Source organism: Artemia franciscana, chromosome 3, assembly GCF_032884065.1.
Source record: "Artemia franciscana chromosome 3, ASM3288406v1, whole genome shotgun sequence".
In the NCBI taxonomy this organism is placed as follows: Eukaryota; Metazoa; Arthropoda; class Branchiopoda; order Anostraca; family Artemiidae; genus Artemia; species Artemia franciscana.
In genome coordinates this window covers 21715813-21738532 of record NC_088865.1, presented here as the reverse complement: position 1 = coordinate 21738532, position 22720 = coordinate 21715813, and the positions used below count along the sequence as shown (strand labels likewise).

Below are 22720 nucleotides of genomic sequence, written 5' to 3'. Positions count from 1 at the left end.
GTCACTGCACTAACCCCAAGAATTTTATTAAAAACTACCAGAGTTTATTGAACAAGTAAAAAAGTAGCTTGGTGCTGAAAAGCACAAATTTTGCAAGTATGTAGTTAATAAAGAGCTCCACACACGATGTAGATAAAACTGAGAGTATTAAGTGCTTCAGTAATAACCAATTAAATGCGAGTTCACTAATACCCAAATCAAAACACTTCATACATGCAATAATGTCCAAATTATTGACAGGCCATTTTATGGGTTCAGTTACTGTCTTTCCTTGATTTGAATGTTATCTGCGCACTACTTAATGCTTGATACAATCCGAAGAAGATTCAAAACCTCAAGATCTCTATCACACAAGTACATACTTTGCTCTCGCTAGGTTAAAATCTATGACGGAACCTGCCGGCCTCAAGGTCCTTCCCTTGAAGAATGGGTACCCTTGAGCAGTGTTGGCAATTACTAAACTCAAGTAAATAATTTCAGTACTTGTACTCTACTTAGGTAAAAAATTTCAAAAGTACTTAATAGTTATACTTGAGTAAAAACTAGAACTACTTGGAGGATTATACTTTTCTGAAATAGCACCCAATAACTGAAATTTTAATAAATAAAACTTTGGAGTATGTTGATTCGTCTTTCGTTTTGAATGGGCAATATTTATAGATTAAAGGAAAAATAGATACAGATGGTGCCATTTCAGCTGTGTTTAAAAGTTGTCCAAATAAGTTTCTGGTGGGCCACATTTATGCCACAACAAATTTTCATAACACCTTAAGGTGAGTGTAAATGTAGAGCTAGCTACTTTTCTGGTGATGATTGCTTTAACAATAATGAGGAAGAAACTGCTGCAGAAAAACTCAGAGAACACAATGAAAATACTGTGTAGGTGGGGACTCTTTTACATGTGGATGATAGGCAAAAAGAACTAATCATGCTGAAAGACTACCCAAGAATAATGAAAGTCTTCAAAAAATTTAACTGCATAATTCCTTCGTCTTCACCTGTGTAGCGACTGTTTTTGGCTGGTGGATGAATTTGTACCCCAAAACGGAACATGCTTAGAGATGCTTTGTTTGAAAAGCTACTACAATTGAAAAGAGCAAGCAAGAAATCCAAATAAATTGGTATGTAGAATTGGGTGATGAATGACGCTTTTGATATGGTTTTTACTATATAGTATTCTGATATTTTAAATGAACCGCATTTTCATTATCTAAGACTTCCTATATCTGGTAGTCAGATTAGAAAACAGTTTCTATTGTTTTTGCTAGGTACTTTTTCGATAGGGTTCAGAATCAGATATCTGAAGACAAGCATTTTACTTCTGAAAACCAGCACATAGCATGATCACAGTACTATTGCCATTGGAGTTCTTCTAACGAATATCTGTATGGAGGCTTTTTGGCAGTCGACTCGGTGAGATAACTGCAAATGATATTCCTTACTATCTGCCTGGCTTGTTTGGTCTTCGTCAGTGTCACCGGGAAGTCAAATAGATACTACAAAGGTTACTTATGAATTATAAGAAAAACCTCAATTGTAAAGTACTGAAGTAATGTGGAAATACATGAGTACTTAAATACTAAAGCACTAAAAAAACTTATAATTTAAGTAGAATTTTGGGGGAATACTTGATACTTATACTTAAGTAAAAATTTCCTGGAGTACTTAGCACTTGTACATAAGAAAGAAATAAAAGTATTTCCCACTCGTATTGCCTTGCGAGCTGAATTAACATCTTTGGGGCGCAAAGATGTGCATCCTGTTTCGCATACATTTCTTTCTCGTTGTTAGCATTTCTTTTTATGCTCAAATTAGTTCCCTAGAAGTTAGCTGCAGTTACAATACCAAAGATTAAAGTTCGTCAGGCTATGTTCCTTATTGATCCAGATTAAGAGACAAATATTCCGCAATTTCCGACTGTATTGATGTTGACTGTATTGAAGTTCAAAACCAAAACCCGCTAAATACATATTTCATTAATATTCTTTGATTTCATCAACTTTGGTATTTAAGAGTTTTGACGTTCCTATCGCTAAGAAATAACGCTCAGTATCGGTCTCTATCTCTTTTTTATTTGCTAACTGCAACTAAATTGTGGTTAACCAAAAGCCGGCTCGGTCGGCTTGTCGCCTTTTACTGCTTGTTGAGTCTTTGGCCCTCGCAGTTGTCAATCGCTTGGTTCAGGCAATGCTCTCCATAATGTAAATCTTAAAAAAGAACGGTATGTGCCAGTATTGTTTAAATTATACCATATACAGCTATATCAGCTCTGTGCCTTTTCCTCAAATTCAGTTATTAAATTGGTCCTGTTTAATCAACAGAAGATGGAAGGTTATATGTAAAATTAAGGTACTTATTATAAAAAAAGACCCTTTTCTACCTTTTTTATCTATCTCCACACATATTTTAGTTAACTACAATTTTTTTAGTTTACAAATCCAACTTTTACCCAAAGAGGAATCTTTGTAGGAATCTTAATCTTTGTAGTTTTTACAGACAAAATAAGACGCTTAATGTTGAGCTCAAACTTACAATCTTGAGATTAAGAGTAAGAGATTTACAACTTTCTTCCATTTGTACATTAAAATAAACGAGTTTTCTCATAAACGGATTTATCCTGTAGAGTTTACGGAAACATCTAATTATTATATAGGCTTTTCAACTTATTCGAAGTTAGCATAATGTTTCGCAAGCAGAGAGCAACTAGGCTCAACGTTATGGCTAAATAACAAAACAAAATATGCAAAAGTTTTGTAAAAGATTGAATATAAGGTATTTTTGCAAGTATAATCACTTCACTCGAAGGGAAAAGAATGACAGTGGTCGATTCGGTAGGTCACTCTAGTTTGAAAATAATAATATACGTTTCTTCAGGAAACTTTTGTATACAGTTACCCTGATTTCAACGATGTATCAAAAAAATATTGCATATAAAGTGTAGGTGATTGGAAACGGCCGACTATATTTTCAGATTCAGCATACAAGTTAGATAACTTCGAAGACTACACTGCCTTTCCATGACGAAAGTAAAACAGTTCATAATAGGGATGAAACCTTTTTATTGACAGTGAATAGATATAAAATTATTTAACTGGATATTTCGAACACATATATAGTGTTCATCATCAGCAGTAAAACTACAAAAAAGCAGTTTTACTGCTGATGATGAACACTGTATATGTGTTCGAAATATCCAGTTAAATAATTTTATATCTATTCACTGTCAATAAAAAGGTTTCATCCCTATTATGAACTGTTTTACTTTAGCATACAAGTTCTGCCTGTATCACATATTTCTGTTCTTAAACTGCAAAAAAGTTTGTTTTAGTTCCCCAATTTGATTAATCTGTTCTTTTTCAGTCATCTGATTCAGTAAAAGACGAAAATGTGAGTACAAAGCAACAATTTAAATTTTATAAATCCAAAAATGACGAGAGCAAAGAAGTTCGTGAATCTACCTCGTTACGTGAAACAACATCAAGACAAACTTTTACAATATTCTCTGACGAACAGAAAGAAAGAACAAAACCAAAACAGACATTTAGTGTTTATTGCGATGACAGAGAGAATGACGTTGTACAAACAGAGGTCCGATTACCGGAATTACCCAGGGTTCCTGCTGATAATGAAATTAAAGCAAAAGGAATCGAAACAGCTAAAGAGGAAAGTGGATATGATAAAATATCAGAAAAGGGCTCCGCTTCCCCAACTGAGTCAGATAAAGAAAATCGATATAAACAACCCCTGGCTTACTCTGAAGAATTGATTGTTGCCAGAGAAACTGTTTTTGGTCCAAGACACAGTCTAACTGAGGGTGCTGCTGGAAGCGCCACTTCTGAATTGCCTTCCATAGGTAAGTGAATATAGTTTGTCTTCTTATGTAAAATACAAACAGGATAACTCTACCTTCAAAAGAGCCTTGTTTGTTTTTCCTGCAAAAAAAAAATGCTAATTTAAAATATTTTTGAGATATTTAAAGTATATAATGTTTATTTCTCCTACTACATCTTTGCAAGCATTAGTCTGAAGGACATAATCCCCTAAGCCCCTCCCCTGAGAAACTCATGTTAGCCATGAATTCACCTAATATCAAACCTAGAATTTTTCTTCTATGAATTTCGAAATTTTTTAAAATTACTCTTTGAAATGGTTTAAGAATAATTTTGTTAGGGCAAACTTTCTAAATGAACCGATACCCCATGTTTGAAAATACACGTGTGCCCAAGATATTGTGCTGTAGCCTTCTGAAATCTTTTTTCAAATCGATAGTATTTAAGAATTATAATACCAAATATTCCAACTATTTTACTGTTGATCAGTACCATACAGTAGTATATTCCGAAAAGAAGAACTTGCAATTTTGACCTTTTGATTTTTGACGTCCACTTGAGATTATTTTTTTTTCTAGAGACCATAAGATGACTTTTTTTTAAACTTTTATCTTTTGATGGTGTCTTAAAGCGCAAAATTAATTCAAATGTTTAAATTAAGGGGATAACTAGACTTTTGATAAATTTTTCGGCCCAAAAGTTAAAACCTTTTTTGTAGAAAATATCTAAGCGTTTTTTGTTTTTTTTTCTTTTTGCAGTAAGTCTGCTGTAGCATGCACATAAGGATATTCAGTTGGCTTTCCAGCAATATATTTACGTTTACACAACTGTGAATGGAATAAAATTTCTTTAAAGTTTTTCCTTTTTTTATTGACAATTTAACCATTTGCATAAAACCTACGAGACCCTGTATCTCAGAAAGTATTCATATGTATAGTTTCATTTCTCGAATTTCGCTTGAAAAGGGTATCAAATTTCTAGAGAGCAGAGATAATTTCAAAATCTATTGTGGTACCTGTCTCAGTTTTTCGTCGCCTCATGTCTCCACCTGACTATGCAAAATAAAACCCTATTCCCTGCAAAAGCCAGAGTTTTAATTAGACACATGATGTAATATCTGCATCCAGTGCGAGGTCTGCGAAGCTCTTTTCCCATATTTAATAGTATTTACTATCATTTTCCGTACAGTCTCCTAACTTAAATTCTCAAAAGTTATCATCGAAGGCAATGGCTTTGGCTACAAGACGCGACAATTTGTTTCTATTGCAAAGTTAAGTACAGATAGTATATGATAATTTTGAAGGTGTTTCGATTTTCTTGACAGTAAGTTGGATCTACCAGATGACCTTAAAACAATTGCGGCAAAGCTTAAGGCACAATTCTACATTAGGTGTATGCATATTTTCGCGTTTGAATGACTGAGCAGATTGCTGCGCCAAGGGATGTTTTGATTGGGTTTTTATTGATTTTCAGTTTGTCGAAACTATTTATTTTAACGTTGAACTTTGTGAACATTGTCGTTCGAGAGAGTATTGTGTAGGGAATATCATGCAAGTTATGAAGGCTATGTTTCATATCTTTTTCTTACTCTGTCCTAAATACAACAATTACCTTTGAATTTTGAAACTAGACTTACGATAAATGTAACCACTGCCACTGTGCTGCTTCATTACCTCCTTTTCCGATTAAAATTCAAAGTAATTCGATCATTTTGCTGACTTCGTTCCAAATGTCTGTAGGCCTACTATCTTTGCGGAATCTACCTTGAACTCCACCAACCTAACAATATCAACGCTGCTTTTTCCTTTTTTTCAATCTCCTGTAAAGTAAATGCTGTGTTAGTTATTACCTTTGAAGCACCAGAGTCACGTTAGCATGTTTAGTTAAACCTAATCCAAGGACGTTTGATCTCTAAGGTGGTATCATTATAGAAGAAGAAGAAGGAGAATCCGTAGCAGTGCCATTAATAGACCAGCCACGTATCAGTTATGAAGAAAGTCAATTCTGTGAGGAATACACTGATGATATTTACAAATATCTTAGGGAAATTGAGGTAAGTCCTTCTCTACTTGTAACTTCTAATCTCGTAACTTCTACTTGTTGCGTATCATTGATGTTACTTTAATAGTACTTCCATAATAGGCTTGCTTCCAGTTTGGTTTAGCCTGTTTTAGGCATTTAAAGCATAGCAAATTAGCTCAGGTTCCTCTTTATTTTTCTTTTAAAAGATATCATAAGTCGGACCAGAAATGTGTCTAATTTTGTGGTTTTTAAAACAAACTATCTTCTTCAGAGTCTAATTTCATTCCACGAATTTTCTTTCATCGGATTTTCAATTCCTAAATTTTTCTTAAGCTTGAATTAGACCAGATTTAAGGCTCTTCGATACCTTATAGAATCACCCTATTTCATCAATTACAAACTTTTTTAGTTTGTGTGGCCAAACTATTTAGGTTTGGTTGGGTGGTCTTTCCATAACTTGTATAGCGTAAATTTAAATTTTTTGGTTGAACGGTTCAGGATTTTAATTCAGGAAAGGGTAGTCCCTGAAAGTATTCTAGTATGCCTGCTCGGAAACATTAAAAATCACTTCAAAAGAAGTGTTGTTGAACAATTTGACACCTTGGCAATTTTCCCGTTGTGAAGTTTCCTGCCTTGATTGAAATCTTTGCAGACACAGGATGCACGTTATTTATGGTGTACGTACATTAATTAGACAACTATGTTTTGCTTAACCATTATGAAAAGATTGTAGGTTTCCTTTCTCTTAAACTAGCCTCTCGTTAGCTTTTCAAACTGTTGACACATCTAAGATTCCCTATCAATTTTTACCAAAATTGCTTCGGAAGCTCCTGTGGTGCTGGGAAAATTTGGTAATAAACCCTTTGTCTTTGAGACTTTTAACCGGCATTGAGACATACAAAGCAATATTTTGGTATCGAACGTCCTTGCGAAAACATATACTTCCCCTTTCCTAAAGCCGCATCTTGATTTGCTTTTTTTATGATGAATTTAGCCAAATCATTAGCAATCATGCATTAGTAATCAATGCGTAACTATATTTAGGGTTGATCCCTTCCATAATCTATTCCAATAAGGTACGCATTAACTGGACAAGGATTTTGACGTCACTCGGCCCACTTCATTACGCGATGACAGATGACGACTCGTCGTTAAACAAAATTGTAAGAATTACTCGTGTTTTATTTGTCTATTGTTTTTAAAAGTGATTTAACAGAAAAAATTCTATTTCTAAACATTGTGATTTTGAAAAGGTTTTTATTCCTTTGAACTTTAAAGCATAAATTAAGTTTTACCGTAGCAGGCAGTTGAGAAGGCTCACATTTATTTTAAGTGCTGTTTCTAATAAATTTTAGCGTTATTCTTTTCTCTTTTGCAAAACATAAAAATTGATTTTTTTTATTCTATAGAAAGTGAATGTCAGTCTTCCTGTATTTTTGCACTAAAAAAAAGTAAATAAAGTTTTAAAGCTAGAAACGAGATATTTTTATATTTATATTTTTAGGAGAGGATCCGACCTCGTCATAATTATATGAAGAAACAGCCTGATTTAACTCCAAGTATGAGAAGTATCCTGGTGGATTGGCTAGTAGAAGTGTCAGACGAATACAAGCTTCACGATGAGACTCTTCATTTAGCTGTCTCCTATATTGACAGATTTCTCTCTCAGATGTCTGTTCTAAGAGGCAAATTGCAATTAGTAGGAACTGCTGCTATGTTCATTGCAGCGTAAGTGTGTTAAATCAGTATATATCTGTTTTCTTCACCAGGGCTGTATTATCCAGTACATATAGGTGAACACAGGTCAGATCCTAAGGAGTGGAGGGGGGGCAAAAATACAACAAAAGCGTCTTCTTACGCCACTTTTTCCCCGGGAGCTCGTCTATGCAGACATGCCTATAGGCTTCAATAGGTTGCTGATTAGGGAGCTCTAAGTCTACTATTAGTTTATATAGCATATCATTATTTGAATGTAAAGAGTTAAAACTTACATAATTAACTTCAAGAAAAATCTTGCTTTAATCGAGGAAACCAGAGAATTCTAAACACCAAGTTTAAAGCAACAACTTTCTCGGCTTCTTGTTCGAGCTAAGTAGTCCTAGTCCGTAGTACTGTATTTTGGGATAGGATGTACAAATTTAGGGTTAAGCTTACTCCAAACCTTATGAATTTCATAAAAATAGTTTGAGAAATTGTCCGAAATCTATGGAAGTAAGTGACAGCCTGTCTGTCTCAAAAGTAGCTTCATGATTTGTTCACCCTATGTTCCTGAAAAGATTGTAGTCTGGCCCCGCTTTTGCTTTACCTTTCCTTTGAACTTCAGGCTGGTAAAATTTATGATCCTTTTGTAGTTTTTACCGCCCTCGTGTATGCTAACTGTGGAAATTCAGTTGCGCTCTATGGAGAGCCTATCAGGATTTCTTTCACTTTCGAGGCTTTTATGAGTCTGAAACGTAATCATGGTTGCAAAGAACGAACCACAGCCCATAGTCACCAAAAATTAAAAAATTCGTTAAAAACACTGGCAAGGAAGAAAAATGGGCATTTCTTGCTGATTCAGGAATGGTAATAATTATCTAAACTAGTCTTAATAGTAAAATATCATTTTGAAAGCAAATTAAAAATTATTTTCAAAAATAGCCGGACATCCCTAAAGAACGGCGTTGGTTCGAAACAAATGTACACCATTCAAATAGTCATAACAGAAAACCCTGTATGAGAAACTTACAGTCCACTGGCTGGAACAACAAGGGATATATTTCTTCTACATTTAGTTTTTTCTCCTATTTTTTCCTCTAAGTTAGATTTCTTTTACATTTAACTGTCTTTTAAGAATTCCTTATTCCGTGACCTCCTTTATTGTTTCTACCCAAAGTATCGCCGAGAAATACGTAAATGACGAAGACCACATTGTCTCTCCATCATACAAAAACTAGAAGTTATGTAGGATGGGAACTTTTTGCGAGGACAATAAATAGAATAAATCGTAAAATGCATCGGCTTTATATTGGACAGCCATCTTCAGGACATAATAAAAACCAATGGAAAACATCAGAAATCTTTTTTTACAAAAAAAAGAAGAAAAAAATCATTCTTCGCTGAAGACGAATGTTGACTGTGTAACCGAAATACCTGCTTCAATTTTATGCTTGTCACTCCCTTCGGAAAAAAATCCCGGTCAACATACCTTCTTATTCTTACAAGGATTTCTTCTAATAACTTCAGCCACTTGGAGGAATTTAGATAAGGGGTTGTGAAACAGGAGGTGCATAGACTTCCAATGGATCCGTGGAAACATTTTAGGGGGTATCAATGTAATTGAAACTCTTTTAATGCCCCTAACAGTGGCTGATTAAGAGGAATAGAGCATAAAAATCGTCAAGTTACTTACAGAGGCTGTTCGAATTTACTTTTCGACCATCCCAATTAAAATGTTTATTACTCAATTTTAATCCATATCTATGATTGGTTTAGAGGCAATCAAGACTATAAGGGATACTGGTAGAGCGTCTTGGGGATATTGGGGATAAGGGATATTGGGATATTGCGAGCGTCTTTGTTTCTGTCAGCTTTGGTCTAAATTCTGAGCTGAGGTATTAATTAGTTTTGCTCAGTTCATCATTACGGTCGTTACAAGTAACCAGCTCAATCCATCAAAAGATCTGACGAGTTAACTGGAGATTGGCGCCCAAAATACAAAACCAGTAACCATGCTTTCAGCACTGACAATTTAATTTAGTTTAATTAGGACAATGCATGTGCACATCTCAAGACATGATATGCGATGCATCTTCTCAATAGAAGAAATGGACGACAAGCTGCTTAAGTTACTGACAATAGATACAGGAGTTCAAAACAGTCAAAATAACCTTAGAAAACGTAAAATGAACCTTCATTAGCTGAAAAGGTCCTAAAAAATAAAAATAAAAAAAGATAAAAAAAAAATCATCAAAGGATTAACAAACAATGAAATTAATTTTTAAAATAAAAATAAATAGCTCATAAAAAAGCTTCTTTAATCAAAGCTCCTAAAAGTTCTTTTAGTTGAAACCACTCAAAAGTAGAAGACTGATTTCTAAGACTCAGCTATCTTTCCTTGGCCTTTATATCGGTAACTTTTAGTATATAATCTAAATATCTAAAAGCTCGAGCAAAATCAAAAGAAATTTTATTTTCAAAATTACCGAAATGACAGACACAAAAATGACTAAGATCGCATTCTAAGGCGACTCTACGGTATTACCAGCCGTATTATCAGTAACTGGTAATATAAACTTGAAACTATGGAAATTCCCTGGTGCATTATTCAAAACTAGCAAATAATAAACCAACTGAAGTAAAACTTAGATAAGTTTATTCATCCAACAGCAAAACATAGCAAGAAAGGAAAACAAAATACTGAATTGATGGAACCTGAATTAAAAACTAAAACACATTCATGACGTCACATAGAAAATTATACGTTAAAGGTACCAAAAATGCATGACTCTTAATGATGACTCTAAATTAATTTCTGTTCTACCTACTGAGCACTTCGATTATCATCTAAAATGATTTTTTTCTAACTTTGAAAATTTTCTCTGTTTAACTCTGTTTTATATTTATAGCATTGCTAATTAAACATACAATAAGGTTTAACTCAGCGTCTCTTTTTATAAAAGACTCTTTTTTTTCTACAACCTTCTTAATTGAATATATTTTATCTTCAATAGAACGTGTTTTATCGCTACATATGATTGTTAACTGATTTAGCAATTCTTTTTTTTTACGATGGCTATTGCTAAAAATGCTGACTGTATACTCTTTAGCCTTCTTGATACGGTAAAAAAGGAAATTCTTGACTTTACATGAAAAAGTTTTACTTTCTGCTTCTTCGGTCAGTTCTTTATGTTTGTTTAACAGTTTTTTAACCAGACTTACGATTTTTTGCTTATTTTCATCAGTTTTTAATGGATCCACTTCCATTAAAATTCTAAAGTATTTAGGGAAAAGTTTATAATCTTCAAGATATAAAGGCCAAATATAGGTCTTTTCTTTTACACTTTCGCTAACTGCAACAGAAAGAGGCGTGAATTTGCACACTAGCCATGCTAGAAGGTTATATAGGATGTTTTTGCGTTTATTCCCGTTTATTTCACTTTTTATGTCTCTATCTCTTTCCATTTCGAACTGATGCAATACACTTTTCCAATCATCTAATCGGTGATTGAGTTTTTCTAACTCACTACTAATATCTTCTTCTTTAATCCCAAGACATCCAGTTAGCTTTTCCGTTTCGCGGTCTATTGAACAATAATGATAACACCCGTAGCGTATTGATTTAGTCGCTACTAAATATGAATTTCTTCCTTTAGCCTTGTGAATTTCTACTGGATTCAAGAGTGGATTTTCCTCCTTAAATTGGTTTATAACATCTGCATCAGTTAAACTTCCTTCTTCACTCCTTCTATGGTAGTTTGATAATTTTATAAAGTATTTGAGAGCATGCTCTAATCCTAAGTTTAGAGATCTAAAAAATGCTAAATGAACTCCTGCATCTCCCAAGCAAGTATCACGATCATTGCTTCGTTTTTTAGCATAACCACATTTTATATCTATTTTTTTTACTGTTATGCTGCTCAAGTCTATTTCCCAATCTTTCATCATGAGAGTTGCTAGGATGGAAGATATGGGGTACAAGATTTGATATGGTGCTTCACTAGAGATCTGAATAGGATCTGAAAGTTGATCTGGCACTGGCTTAGACGCCATAAAAGGATTAAGTGGGTTTTGATTTATCGTTGGATAGTATTGATCAAATGCATCAGATAATTCTTTGTTAATGAAGACTGGAATTGTCACGCTAGTGAAATTGTTCTCGTCCTTGCGTTTACTTGCGACAATATCTGCAAGCTTTATATCAGCAACATTTTTTATCACTTGATGTAAAGCCGTAGGCTTAACATTCTTTGCTTTAAAGTTGATGTACATTGCATGCTGCAGTGGAATAGTCACCATGTTGTCTGCATCATTACCAAACTCTTCCGTTCTGAGCTTGCTTTTTGTTCCGGTGCAATCGAGTATTATCGGATTTTCGGCCTGATGCTTTTTACGTGCCTCTTCAAAGCTTGTGATCTCCTCTGTTTTATATTCAACGTTGCCAGTTGATACTGCTTTTTCTTTCAATCTCTTTTCCAAATCTTTTATAAGGATTTTGTTATCACTAATATGTAAGCTTTCGTCCATTTCTTTAAAGAACTCGTCATCTATTTTTAATCCTTTCAATATGTGATGTGTTTTTCTAAAAATGTTGTTATTTATCTTTAAGTTTATGTTTCTCGTGAATTCCTTGCGCTTCTCATAAACAGAAACTGGTATGCCAAGCTGTGAAATGAGTGCTGCCATGAACGACCCAACTGGACCGGAACCTACAATAACTACACGATTAAGGTTTTCGCGTTTTTCTGTTACCATTTTCGTGTCCAGATTACTATTTTCAATAGCATTGTGTGAAACTCTTTCCTTGAAGTAATTTTTCACATTTGTGCTACCTATATCCACTATTGATCCATTTTCAACATCTGCTGATGACGGTCTTTCTTCGCTCTTAATGGATTCTTCTTTAGCAGATAGTATTCTAACATAGTCGTCACTGCTTGCACTATCATTCTTGCTTTTGGCAATCTGAGTTCCATTGTCAACTCTAACATGTTGCTCTATTTTGATAAGTTTCTTTGAGGCTAGAGCAGAAACAGGGCTAGCCTCAATAGTTGAGCTTGGTTCACTCTTCTTAGTATGCTCTTCTATTTCTTCTCTTGAACATACATTGGTTTTCGATTCTCTACATTTTCTAATGGCCCACGAAACTGATAATACAGAAGCTGAGACTGGAATCCCAATGAGAAGATATTTTTTTACGTCTTGCATCATTGAAAACATCTTTTGTTATGAATTCCCAATTACTGGGCGATCTCTATGTAAAGGAAAAATGACGTCATGATTGTGTCACTACTATGATGCCTATAGCCAATAATGACGTCATATTATCTGCACTCCTATGAGGTTTATGTAATTTAAAATGGCTTCGTAATAAATGACGTCATGTGACAAATTCTTGTTACATTCGTCTAAATAACTCTTCGTATGGTACTGGGTTTGAACTCCGATTTTGTATAAAAACGTCAAGAATAGGATTTCAGTCGAAAAGTAAGTTTTGTTCTTTCCAAAGCTCTTTCAATATATTTCAATGAAATATTTATCATCAAAGCAGGCTTTGTCGAATCTCATGCAGTATTTTCTTTTACTGTTTCTGGTTGTTGAAGATTGACTACTTGCTTTAATTGGTTGAATAATGAAATTATTTTGCTAGTTTTATAAGTTCTAAAGTATTTGATGCTTTTTGTAATGGGCTTCAATGGAATTTGATAATTGACATTTTAACCGGTGAAAGAGGCTTCAATCCATTCCTTAAAATTTTAGTTTATTTAAGTGTCGAATAAGTCAATCAAGCTTTATTCTTTTAAATAGACACGATTTTAAATAAACACGATATCTAACCTAGAAGGCCGAATATTCTTATGTACAAAATCTTTCACCTATAAAATAAGAGGCATATTAAAAGGCTATCTTAAAATCCCCACTAGGAAGTCTAGTTGCCATCTGACTCGTAATTGCCGTTAGGGAGGGAGGGGATTTTATGGAATCTTGGCATTTGCATATCTACAAGAAGGGCTACCAGATCTCAATCAAACTTGATAGAAAGTGAAAGCTAGTGCCTTAATTAGGCTTCTGGGGTGTCCAGCAACATCTACCGGAATGGGCGAGGGTCCTTAAGTTATTGTCTTGAGAACATATATTAAAAATTCTAGTCAGACCTCGACCAAACATGGTGGGAAGTTTGATATAGTGTTTTGATTTTTGCCTTTTGTGGATAAAAACAGGACCTCTTTGGGATGGGATGGGGATGAGGAGAGATCTCTAGTTTTTGTCATTAGGGAATGTAGTAGAACAGACTGACCAATCTTGGAGTAAAGATTCTCAGCCTATTCATTATATAGTCTCTTTGGAAAACAAGTGCCATACTGAAATTAAATAAAAAAAACAAGTTTTTTTAACTGAAAGTAAGGAGCGACATTAAAACTTAAAACGAACAGAAATTACTTCGTATATGAAAGAGGCTGCTTCCTCATCATCGCCCCGCTCTTTTTTGACTCTTTCTCTCAATTCTTCCTTTTAAAACAGTAAAAAACTTTAGCGTAAAGAGCGGGGCGTTGATGAGGAAGCAGCCTCTTTCATATACGAAGTAATTTCTGTTCGTTTTAAGTTTTAATGTCGCTCCTTACTTTCATTTAAAAAAACTTGTTTTTTTTTTTTTATTTAATTTCTGAACATTTTTGAATCAATGCATGTTTTGATTTTGGCTCTCCGCAGAGGAATAATCAAAACGAAATTTGCATTTTTTTTTTTTTTTTTTTTTTTTTTTTTTTTTTTTTTTTTTTTTTTTTTTTTTTTTTTTTTGGCTAAATGACTTTCTCATAATTTTGATCGAATGATTTTGAGAAAAAAAAAGCGGGGGAGGAAGCCTAGTTGCCCTCCGATTTTTTGGTTAATTAAAAAGGCAACTAGAACTTTTTACGAATCTTTTTATTAGTAAAAGATTTAAGTAACTTATAAATTAGCTTACGTAAAGAACTTTTGTATTCTCATGTTTTTATTACATATATGAGGGGGTTCGCCCCCTCGTCAGTACCTCGCTCTTTACACTAAAGCTTAAATTTTGTCCCAATTCATTAAGAATGACCCCTGAATCACAAAAGCCGTAGAATAAATAGTTGAAATTACTAAAATACTTTAGCGCAAAGAGCGAGGTATTAGAAGGAGGTGAGCCCCTTGTATGGGTAATAATTTCTGTTTCTGTTTTAAGTTTTAATGCTGTTCCTTACTTCCAGCTGAAAAAACTTTTTCATATTTATTTTGTAATTGTTTTTTTTTTTTAAATAATGCTAGTAAATCCTGCTCTCCCTTCATGGAAATTTTCTTCTCCCATGACAAATTCTCGATGGAAAGTTCCCCCAGCATATCCCCCTCTTCTCAACCCCTCCCCCAAACCAAAAAAATCCTCCTGAAAACGTCTGTACACTTCCCAATAACCGTTACTATATGTAAGCACTGGTCAAAGCTTGTAACTTGTTGCCCCTCCCACGGGGACTGTGGGGGAGTAAGTTGTCCCCAAAGACATAGTTAAAAGGTTTTTCGACTACGCTGAATAAAATGGCTATCTCAGAATTTTGATCCGTTGACTTTGGGAAAATAATTAGCGTGGGAGGGGGCCTAGGTGCCCTCTAATTTTTTTGGTCACTTAAAAAGTTAATTTCCGTTAGAATGAGTCCTCTTGCAACATTCTAGGACAACTGGATCGATACGATCACCCCTGGAAAAAAAACAACAAACAAACACGCATCCGTGATCTGCCTTCTGGCAAAAAATGCAAAATTCCTCATTTTGTAGATAAGAGCTTGGAACTTTTACAGTAGGGGTCTCTGATACGCTGAATCTGATGGTGTGATTTTCGTTAAGATTCTATGACTTTTAGGGGGTGTTTCCCCCTATTTTCTAAAATAACGCAAATTTTCTCAGACTCGTAACTTTTGATGGGTAAGACTAAACTTGATGAAACTTATTAAAATCAGCATTAAAATGCAATTCTTTTGATGTAGCTTTTGGTATCAAAATTCCATTTTTTAGAGTTTTGGTTACTATTGAGCCGGGTCGCTCCTTACTAAAGTTCGTTACCACGAACTGTTTGAAAACAGACCAATAATGGTTTTTGCAAAGTAGAACAGTAAGCGCCTTAAGGGTTTTTACAGTTGAAATTAAGCATTTTAGGTTATATTTTATTTAATTTGAACTTGATCTGTGCTTAATCGAACCTTGAGCTCTGTGATGGAAGGGCTTCATTATTGTAACCCACGTTCATAGTCCAAGACTGGTGTACCGCATCTAAAGTAAATTTGGTAGGGATCGGGCATGGACAACTGAAAACTTGCAAATAACTGCTGTGCAGGTTTTGTAGACTGAATTCTACTAAGCCGCTTAGTAATTAGGCTGATAAAATAAATTTTGGTACTCCTCTCCTAAAATTAACCCATACTAAGTTGGGTTGAGACCCAACAATTTCCGCTGAAAGATGTCCTGATCACAAGATATTAGGGTTGTTTCTTCCTCCACTACAGAGATCAAATCAGCTCCTGATTTCAAAAACATATTAACTGTTATTTTTTACTAAGTTTGGTTGAAATCTAATAAGGTCTATTGGCAAAATCTGTACATACATGCAAAATCTGTTAAAATAGAAAATTACATGAAAAATAAAATTTTTGGAATTTGTGATTTCCTAATTAAGTTTCCTAGAATTATTTTCAAAAAATCTAAAAAAGATATGGAAGTTCTTATTTCCGGCCTATAAGAGATATTTTTTGTGCTCTACATGAGACTGCCATTACATGGTCTCTTAGAAGTTCATTTTCTTCGGAACTAGGAGTTTTGTTTTGCTTCTTCTGCACACTTTTTTAATAAGCTAGAAAAAAAAAAGGAAAAATTGAAAATAGAACAACTAGTGCAAATCATGTCGTAAAAATAAATCCTTGTTAGCAAAAGCTTGACAACGACAACTGTAACATTCTTGATCATGAAACGTTTAAGCTAAGTACAAACGATGAGCATCCAAAAATCTACTGTATCTGATATAAAAGCACTCTGGAAAAGTACTTGTCTCAGTTACCCGTTGCATAACATCACGGGATTGTTTTCAGACTAGTAATTGGCTGGGTATAGTGGACACCTAACAATCATAAAGAGTTAATGATTCAGCTGGAGAAAAGCAATGTGGAGATATGTGGCACAGGCTGACTCATTTATTCCTCCCGTGGTAAGACAAAAAACATAACCTCTGCTGCAATCCGGACATTCACCTCTTGAAAAGTGACCAAAGGCAACATCCCTATGATGATGTAGAATTCCGAAACTTTTGAAAATGTTGCAAATATACATCAAAATAATGATTATAACAAATTCTATCTTGAGCAATAGCCAATATTATTTGTAGTTTATTATTGGATACCTTTGCCGGTTGCCCGCAATAGAAAAGAGAAAAGAAGTCCTTTGGCTCACTTCATATTCTGAATGACTTCTTTTTTTGCGTAACTGTTTTATCTGTATTTGTTAGCATTGACTGGCAGTTTCAACAATGATAAAATGAAGTAATTGAGATCAAATTCCCATGGAATTTTTTTTTTAGGAAAACCACTTGTTTTGTCACGACGCCTCGTACAACAAAAAATATTGTTCGAATCAATGGATTAGACGGTGGTCAGCCGTCCATTAAATTGTGAACTTTTACAAGTTAATTGATAAATTTTCAATTCTGTTTGCATTTAGGTGGTCGTTCCATTGATATTGTTTGCTTTTTTTTATTTTTGGTTTTGTACAAAGGAAACAACCTGATTAAAGGTACGGGTAGTCTTCTTCGCGGTGTTAATTTGATTCTTGTCTTAATTTTTAATGTGTTAATTTGCCGCAATTTAGACTCGATATTTGGTTTTCGCAATTTTTTGGAAAGAGGTCAAAGTTTTTCCCTAGTGTGGTTGGAACAGAAAAAGAAATACTGTTTTTCATCCATTTTTAACACATATCTTATGAATTTTGAGGATTATGGAGAGGAAGCTTCCCTACCTGCCTTTGCTAAAATGGTATTCATGCTGGGATAAAAAAAACCTTTGTTTTAAATGAAAGCTAAGAGAAACATTAAAATGCAAAACGAACAGAAATTATCCTGTATAATAGAGGGACTGCTGCCCCTTCAACCCCCCATTCTTTACGCTAAAATTTGATTCGTGCTTTACTGACAATATTTTGTAGTTGAATATGTGCAGCCAACTGCTACTTATAAGTGTTTCATTTATCAGTCCTCTTTCAAAATATTTCAGCTGAAAATCTGACTATTTAAAGCTTTTTTGAATAAATTAGCTCATTCATTCTGGAAGCAGTGTAATTTTTGTTTCTCTTTTTTTTTATCCCATTGCTCTTGAGTAAGACCATTCGTTCTTGAAGCATTGAGGAACAAAAACAAAACTTTTTTCTCATTGATAACTTTCACAATTTTGCGGTTCTGGTGAATCCTATTTGGCTACATTTCTGTCGTATTCCCAAAACTAGGCAAAAAAAAATATAAAGATTAGACCTAACTATGGAAATTTGCGTTACGGCTGACATTTTTTTACATCCACCCATAGCACACGAAACCGATCAATTATCACTTATTTATAACATCCCATTCAGAGTGGTAAGAATAAACGAAAAATAGTGTGTTTTTTGGGCTGTATTTCTTAAAATGTGTAATTATTACACTATTAATTATTATCATATTACATTGTAATATATTTAAGATATTACCACATCAAAGGACTTACTGAACTCTGTTTGAAGTTGCATAGTTCAGAATCGATTCTTTCTACATTCATCCGCCACAATGGCACCTGCATTTTGCGACAGTGCATTACATTCCTCTATGCTCGCCGTGATGAACCATGCTCTGCCGTGTGCCATCCAATTTTCAATATTTTTCCGAAACTAGGGGACGCTTTACAATAGTCCATGTGATACTTGTGGCTCTAATGATGACAAGATTGTCAGCTTCCTATTCATACTTTGCTGCAAGTATTAGAACCCTTAGCCAATGCTGAGCCTACTGAAATTCTATAGCATATCCTTATAAAAATGTGCATAGGTGTTATTGGGTGTGACTTTTTACGATCATCTAGGTTAAAATTAATCCCATCTACATAATTTCTTCTTTTTTTCAATGTTTGACAGCAAGATCCTTAATGCTAATTTTGGAGCCAGTTGAAACCATGCCCATTCTGACAAAACCAAAGTCCAACTGATATAAATTTAGTTAAGACTGGCTAACTAGAACATTTTCCAGAAAATTCAGGTTTCAGAATTCATATGAACACTAAAACGTGATCGCTAGCACTAAGTGACATAGGGCTTCAGAACAAGCTGATTATCAGAATTCGACAATCTCGCTTTTAAGGGATCTTGAGAAACTTAGTTATTGTATTTGCTTTTCTATTGTTTTTTTTTAGGCCCTTTTATTAAAACTGATCACGTAATACTTTTATAAAATTAACTTTCCGATGACCGAGTTAAGTAGTAACAAATATAATGGATTTTCAACCTCAACGAATTCCTGTTAATCTCATATTGAAATAAGATGATAAATGCAATAGTCAATGGAGTTTGTAGTCTCCACCCCTCCTCCCCCCAAAAAGATCATCTGTAAATAACAAATAATGAACAATCTGTTGTTTGAAGTTAGGGGATTGAGAAGAAATGTGTAGCATCGACTTTGTTTTGAATACACATTAATTAGTATAGAGAGGTTTCGTTGTCTGATCAATCGAAAACTAGGACATATAATTATGGATAATGAACTTTACTCAAAACTTTTTTTTGCAGGAAATATGTTTGACTTTATGAAAACCCCGAATTTGCTAAAAGTCCTCCTCAGAATCTCCTAAAAATTTAACCAGGAATGATCATAGGAAAATATAACCCTATGGGAAGGTGTAATCATAAAAGGGTTCTATTTTTATTCCTAGGATCAAAAATACACGGCAGACTATACTATACTGACGAGGCTTTACTGCTTTCATGAAAGAGTACGTTTTTCATTCTTACTAATCTGCTTTTAAGAACAATAATTTTTGCGTGTATTTGTTCAGAATTTTGTTCATACTTATCAGTCTTTAGGTAGAATGGGTGTTTTGGATTTTCGAATGGGCTTCATTGTTTTTTTTTTTTTTTTTTTTTTTTTTTTTTTTTTTTTTTTTTTTTTTTCATGGAAACCTTTATTCTTAATCCTTGTTTTTAGGGAAAATCCTCTTGACTGCATAATATTAAAAGTGAATCAAGTATGTTTACGCCAAACGCTGAAAATACAAAAAAAGTGGACATTGTGTGACTAATCATCCTGAATTGAATGATGATAACTATGTACAATATAGCGTCGATGTAAGGGCGATGACGGTGACAAGGTAGGCATCCATGATGACGCTTTGAAACTCGATTTATAATCCTAAAAATAAATAAAGTGAATCTTTCCCGCGTAAATGTTTCAAGTACTGTGATGGAAGGGGATTTTGGTAGGATCTTTTTTTTTGGGGGGGGGGAGATCTGTGTTTATATCCCTGTATGTCCATACGTGATCCAAAATTAGACGGATTGAAATACCAAGCTGTGCACGATAATTCATCAAGCACGATGATAATTGAGTGGGACTTTGGCCTGACTTACGCAATTAAAACTCAAGTACAATGATCATTAAATTTTTCCTTCAGATTTTGGTTAGGAACACCTCTGATGCATCATTATCCTGTTTGTTTTTTTCATTGTTTTCTACTTTATTTTGCAGAAAATATGAAGAGATTTATCCACCCGAAGTTAGTGAATTTGTTTATATAACTGATGATACCTATACAAAAAGACAAGTTTTGAGGATGGAGCATCTGATTTTGAAAGTATTAGCTTTTGATCTAGGAGCCCCGACCTCATTATATTTTTTGCATCGGTTTTGTCGAATTGAGTCGACTACAGATGAAATCAAGCATTTAGCCATGGTAAGTAGCTCGCTTCTTATATTTGTAAAACAGAACAAATATTCTAGTTTAATTTAATTAGATAAGCCCCTGTATTAGCAGTTTTATTGATATTTATACTAGTTGTTGCTGCAGATTTATAATGACAATACCAATATTCTGGTCTTCATCAAAGTGGTAAGCAAATATATATAGCCTAATAATATTTTTTCTAATGTTTTAGTGAAGCGACTTTTTTCTGTCAAGTTACTCTGAATTAAATGAAAAACTATTATTAGCAGGTAAAGCCCTCTCCCCCTGTTTTATTTGAGCTAGGGTCTTCATCTTTCAACTTGATGTGTCTCATGATCCTTGGCACCAAATCTGGCCATCAAAATTTTCATCCAAATCCAACCAGCGGTTCACCCCCTCCCCTATGCGTGATTACACAGACGGACGGACAGACAGACAGACGGACGGACGGATTTTGCAACGTCTTAGGTAGCCATGTTGGCTCATTGGATCAAAAAAAGGAAAACAATAGCATATCATCATCCAGGCATCATCACCTATTTGGATAGTGGAAATACCCATCAAGATAGGTTTCTGAGATCTGTCTGTCTGTCCGCCCGTCTGTGCAATCGAGTATAGCGGGAGAACCGCCAGTCACATTTGTATTAAAATTGAACTATTTGGATTAAAATTGAGCTTAATTAGGGCGATGGGGCTTTAAGTGTTAAAAAAAATTTGAGTTTTTCATTTAATTCATTGTAACTTGCAAATGGAGAGATGAATTTCGATTAAAACTGAATAAAGATGCCTAAGCGTATGACATGCATTGAGTTCTGGGATGGAGACCCAAGCTTAATTAGGGCGAGGGGGAGGGGGCTTTAAGTGCTAAATAAGTTGAGTTTTTTGTTTGACTCAGTTTAACTCGCGAATGAAGTAATGGATCTCAATGAAAGTCAAGCCAAAGATGCCAAAACCATAAGACACACAATGTTTGGAGATGAAGACCCTAGCTTAATTATGGGGAGGGGGCTTTAAGTTTTTCATTTAATTCAGTGTAACTTGCGAGAGATTGATGGATCTCAGTGAAGATTGAACCAAAGGTGCCTAAGACCGTGACAGGCATCAAGTTTTGAGATGAAAACCCTAGCTCAAATAGAACGAGGGGGAGTGGGTTTTAAGTGCTGAAAAAAGTCAAGTTTGGTTTAATTTAGTATAACTTGCAAATGGAGCAATGGATCCAAATGAAAGATAGACCAAAGATGACTAGGATCAGGGCTCATATCAAGTTCCGGTATCGCAAACCATATATCAAATATAGGATGGAATATTATAGTGATGGATTTGGTGCCAAGGATCATGAGACACATCAAGTTGAAAGATGAAGACCCTAGCTCAAATAAAACAGGGGGAGAGGGCTTTACCTGCTAATAACAGTTTTTCGTTTAATTCAGAGTAACTTGCGACTAAAGTGATGGATCTGAATGAAAATTGAACCAAAGAGGCCTAAGACCATGACACATATCAAGTTTTGAGATAAAGACCCTAGCTCAAATTTAACAAGGGGGAGTTGGTTTTAATTCCTGAAGAATTTAGGTTTTCTGTTTAATTTAGTATAACTGGCAAATGAAGTTTAGGGATCCGAATGAAAACTAGACCAAAGATGCCGAAGTGATGGATCTGAATGAAAATTGAACCAAAGAGGTCTAAGACCATGACACTTATCAAGTTTTGAGATAAAGACCCATGCTCAAATCTAACAAGGGGGAGTTGGTTTTTAATTCCTGAAAAATTTAAGTTTTCTGTTTAATTTAGTATAACTGGCAAATGAAGTAACGGATCCGAATGAAAACTAGACCAAAGATGCCGAAGATCAGGGCTCATATCAAGTTCTGGTATCACAAACCCTATATCAAATAGGGCGAGGGGGAGAGGGTTTCAAGTCTTAAGAAAGTTTTAGAGAGTTTTCCTATAATTGTTCATGTCACATGTCACATGTTCACATGTTTCAGAATAACCCTGTATTTTTTCAAACGTGCCAGATTTGATTGAACACTAATCGCCAGAAGTTCAACTGTACGTGCACTGTGTTAATCCTGTCATGTGATATGTCTCATCCAATCAAGAGTTTTTTGACTGCACTTAATCGTTTTGATAGTATTCTCCTTTCAAGCCGTTGTGTTGAAAATTGGTTAAGATTCTGTTCCTGGACTTCATTGGGTGTGTACCAGCCGAACAAGGGAA

The 22720-nt window shown here is 34.5% G+C and overlaps 1 protein-coding gene across 3 annotated transcripts in view; it reads left to right on the top strand.

Annotated features, from left to right (window-relative positions):
- LOC136025010 (cyclin-A2-like) overlaps positions 1 to 22720 on the top strand; it is a 48475-nt gene that overhangs the window by 18037 nt on the left and 7718 nt on the right. For 2 of the 3 annotated variants that reach the window (XM_065700639.1, XM_065700637.1), the window contains 4 exons: positions 3361 to 3853; positions 5747 to 5883; positions 7357 to 7580; positions 20305 to 20509. In XM_065700639.1, the coding sequence (XP_065556711.1) occupies positions 3361 to 3853; positions 5747 to 5883; positions 7357 to 7580; positions 20305 to 20509 (1059 nt within the window). The remainder of the gene's footprint in view (positions 1 to 3360; positions 3854 to 5746; positions 5884 to 7356; positions 7581 to 20304; positions 20510 to 22720) is intronic. The other variant, XM_065700638.1, reaches the window with a different exon arrangement.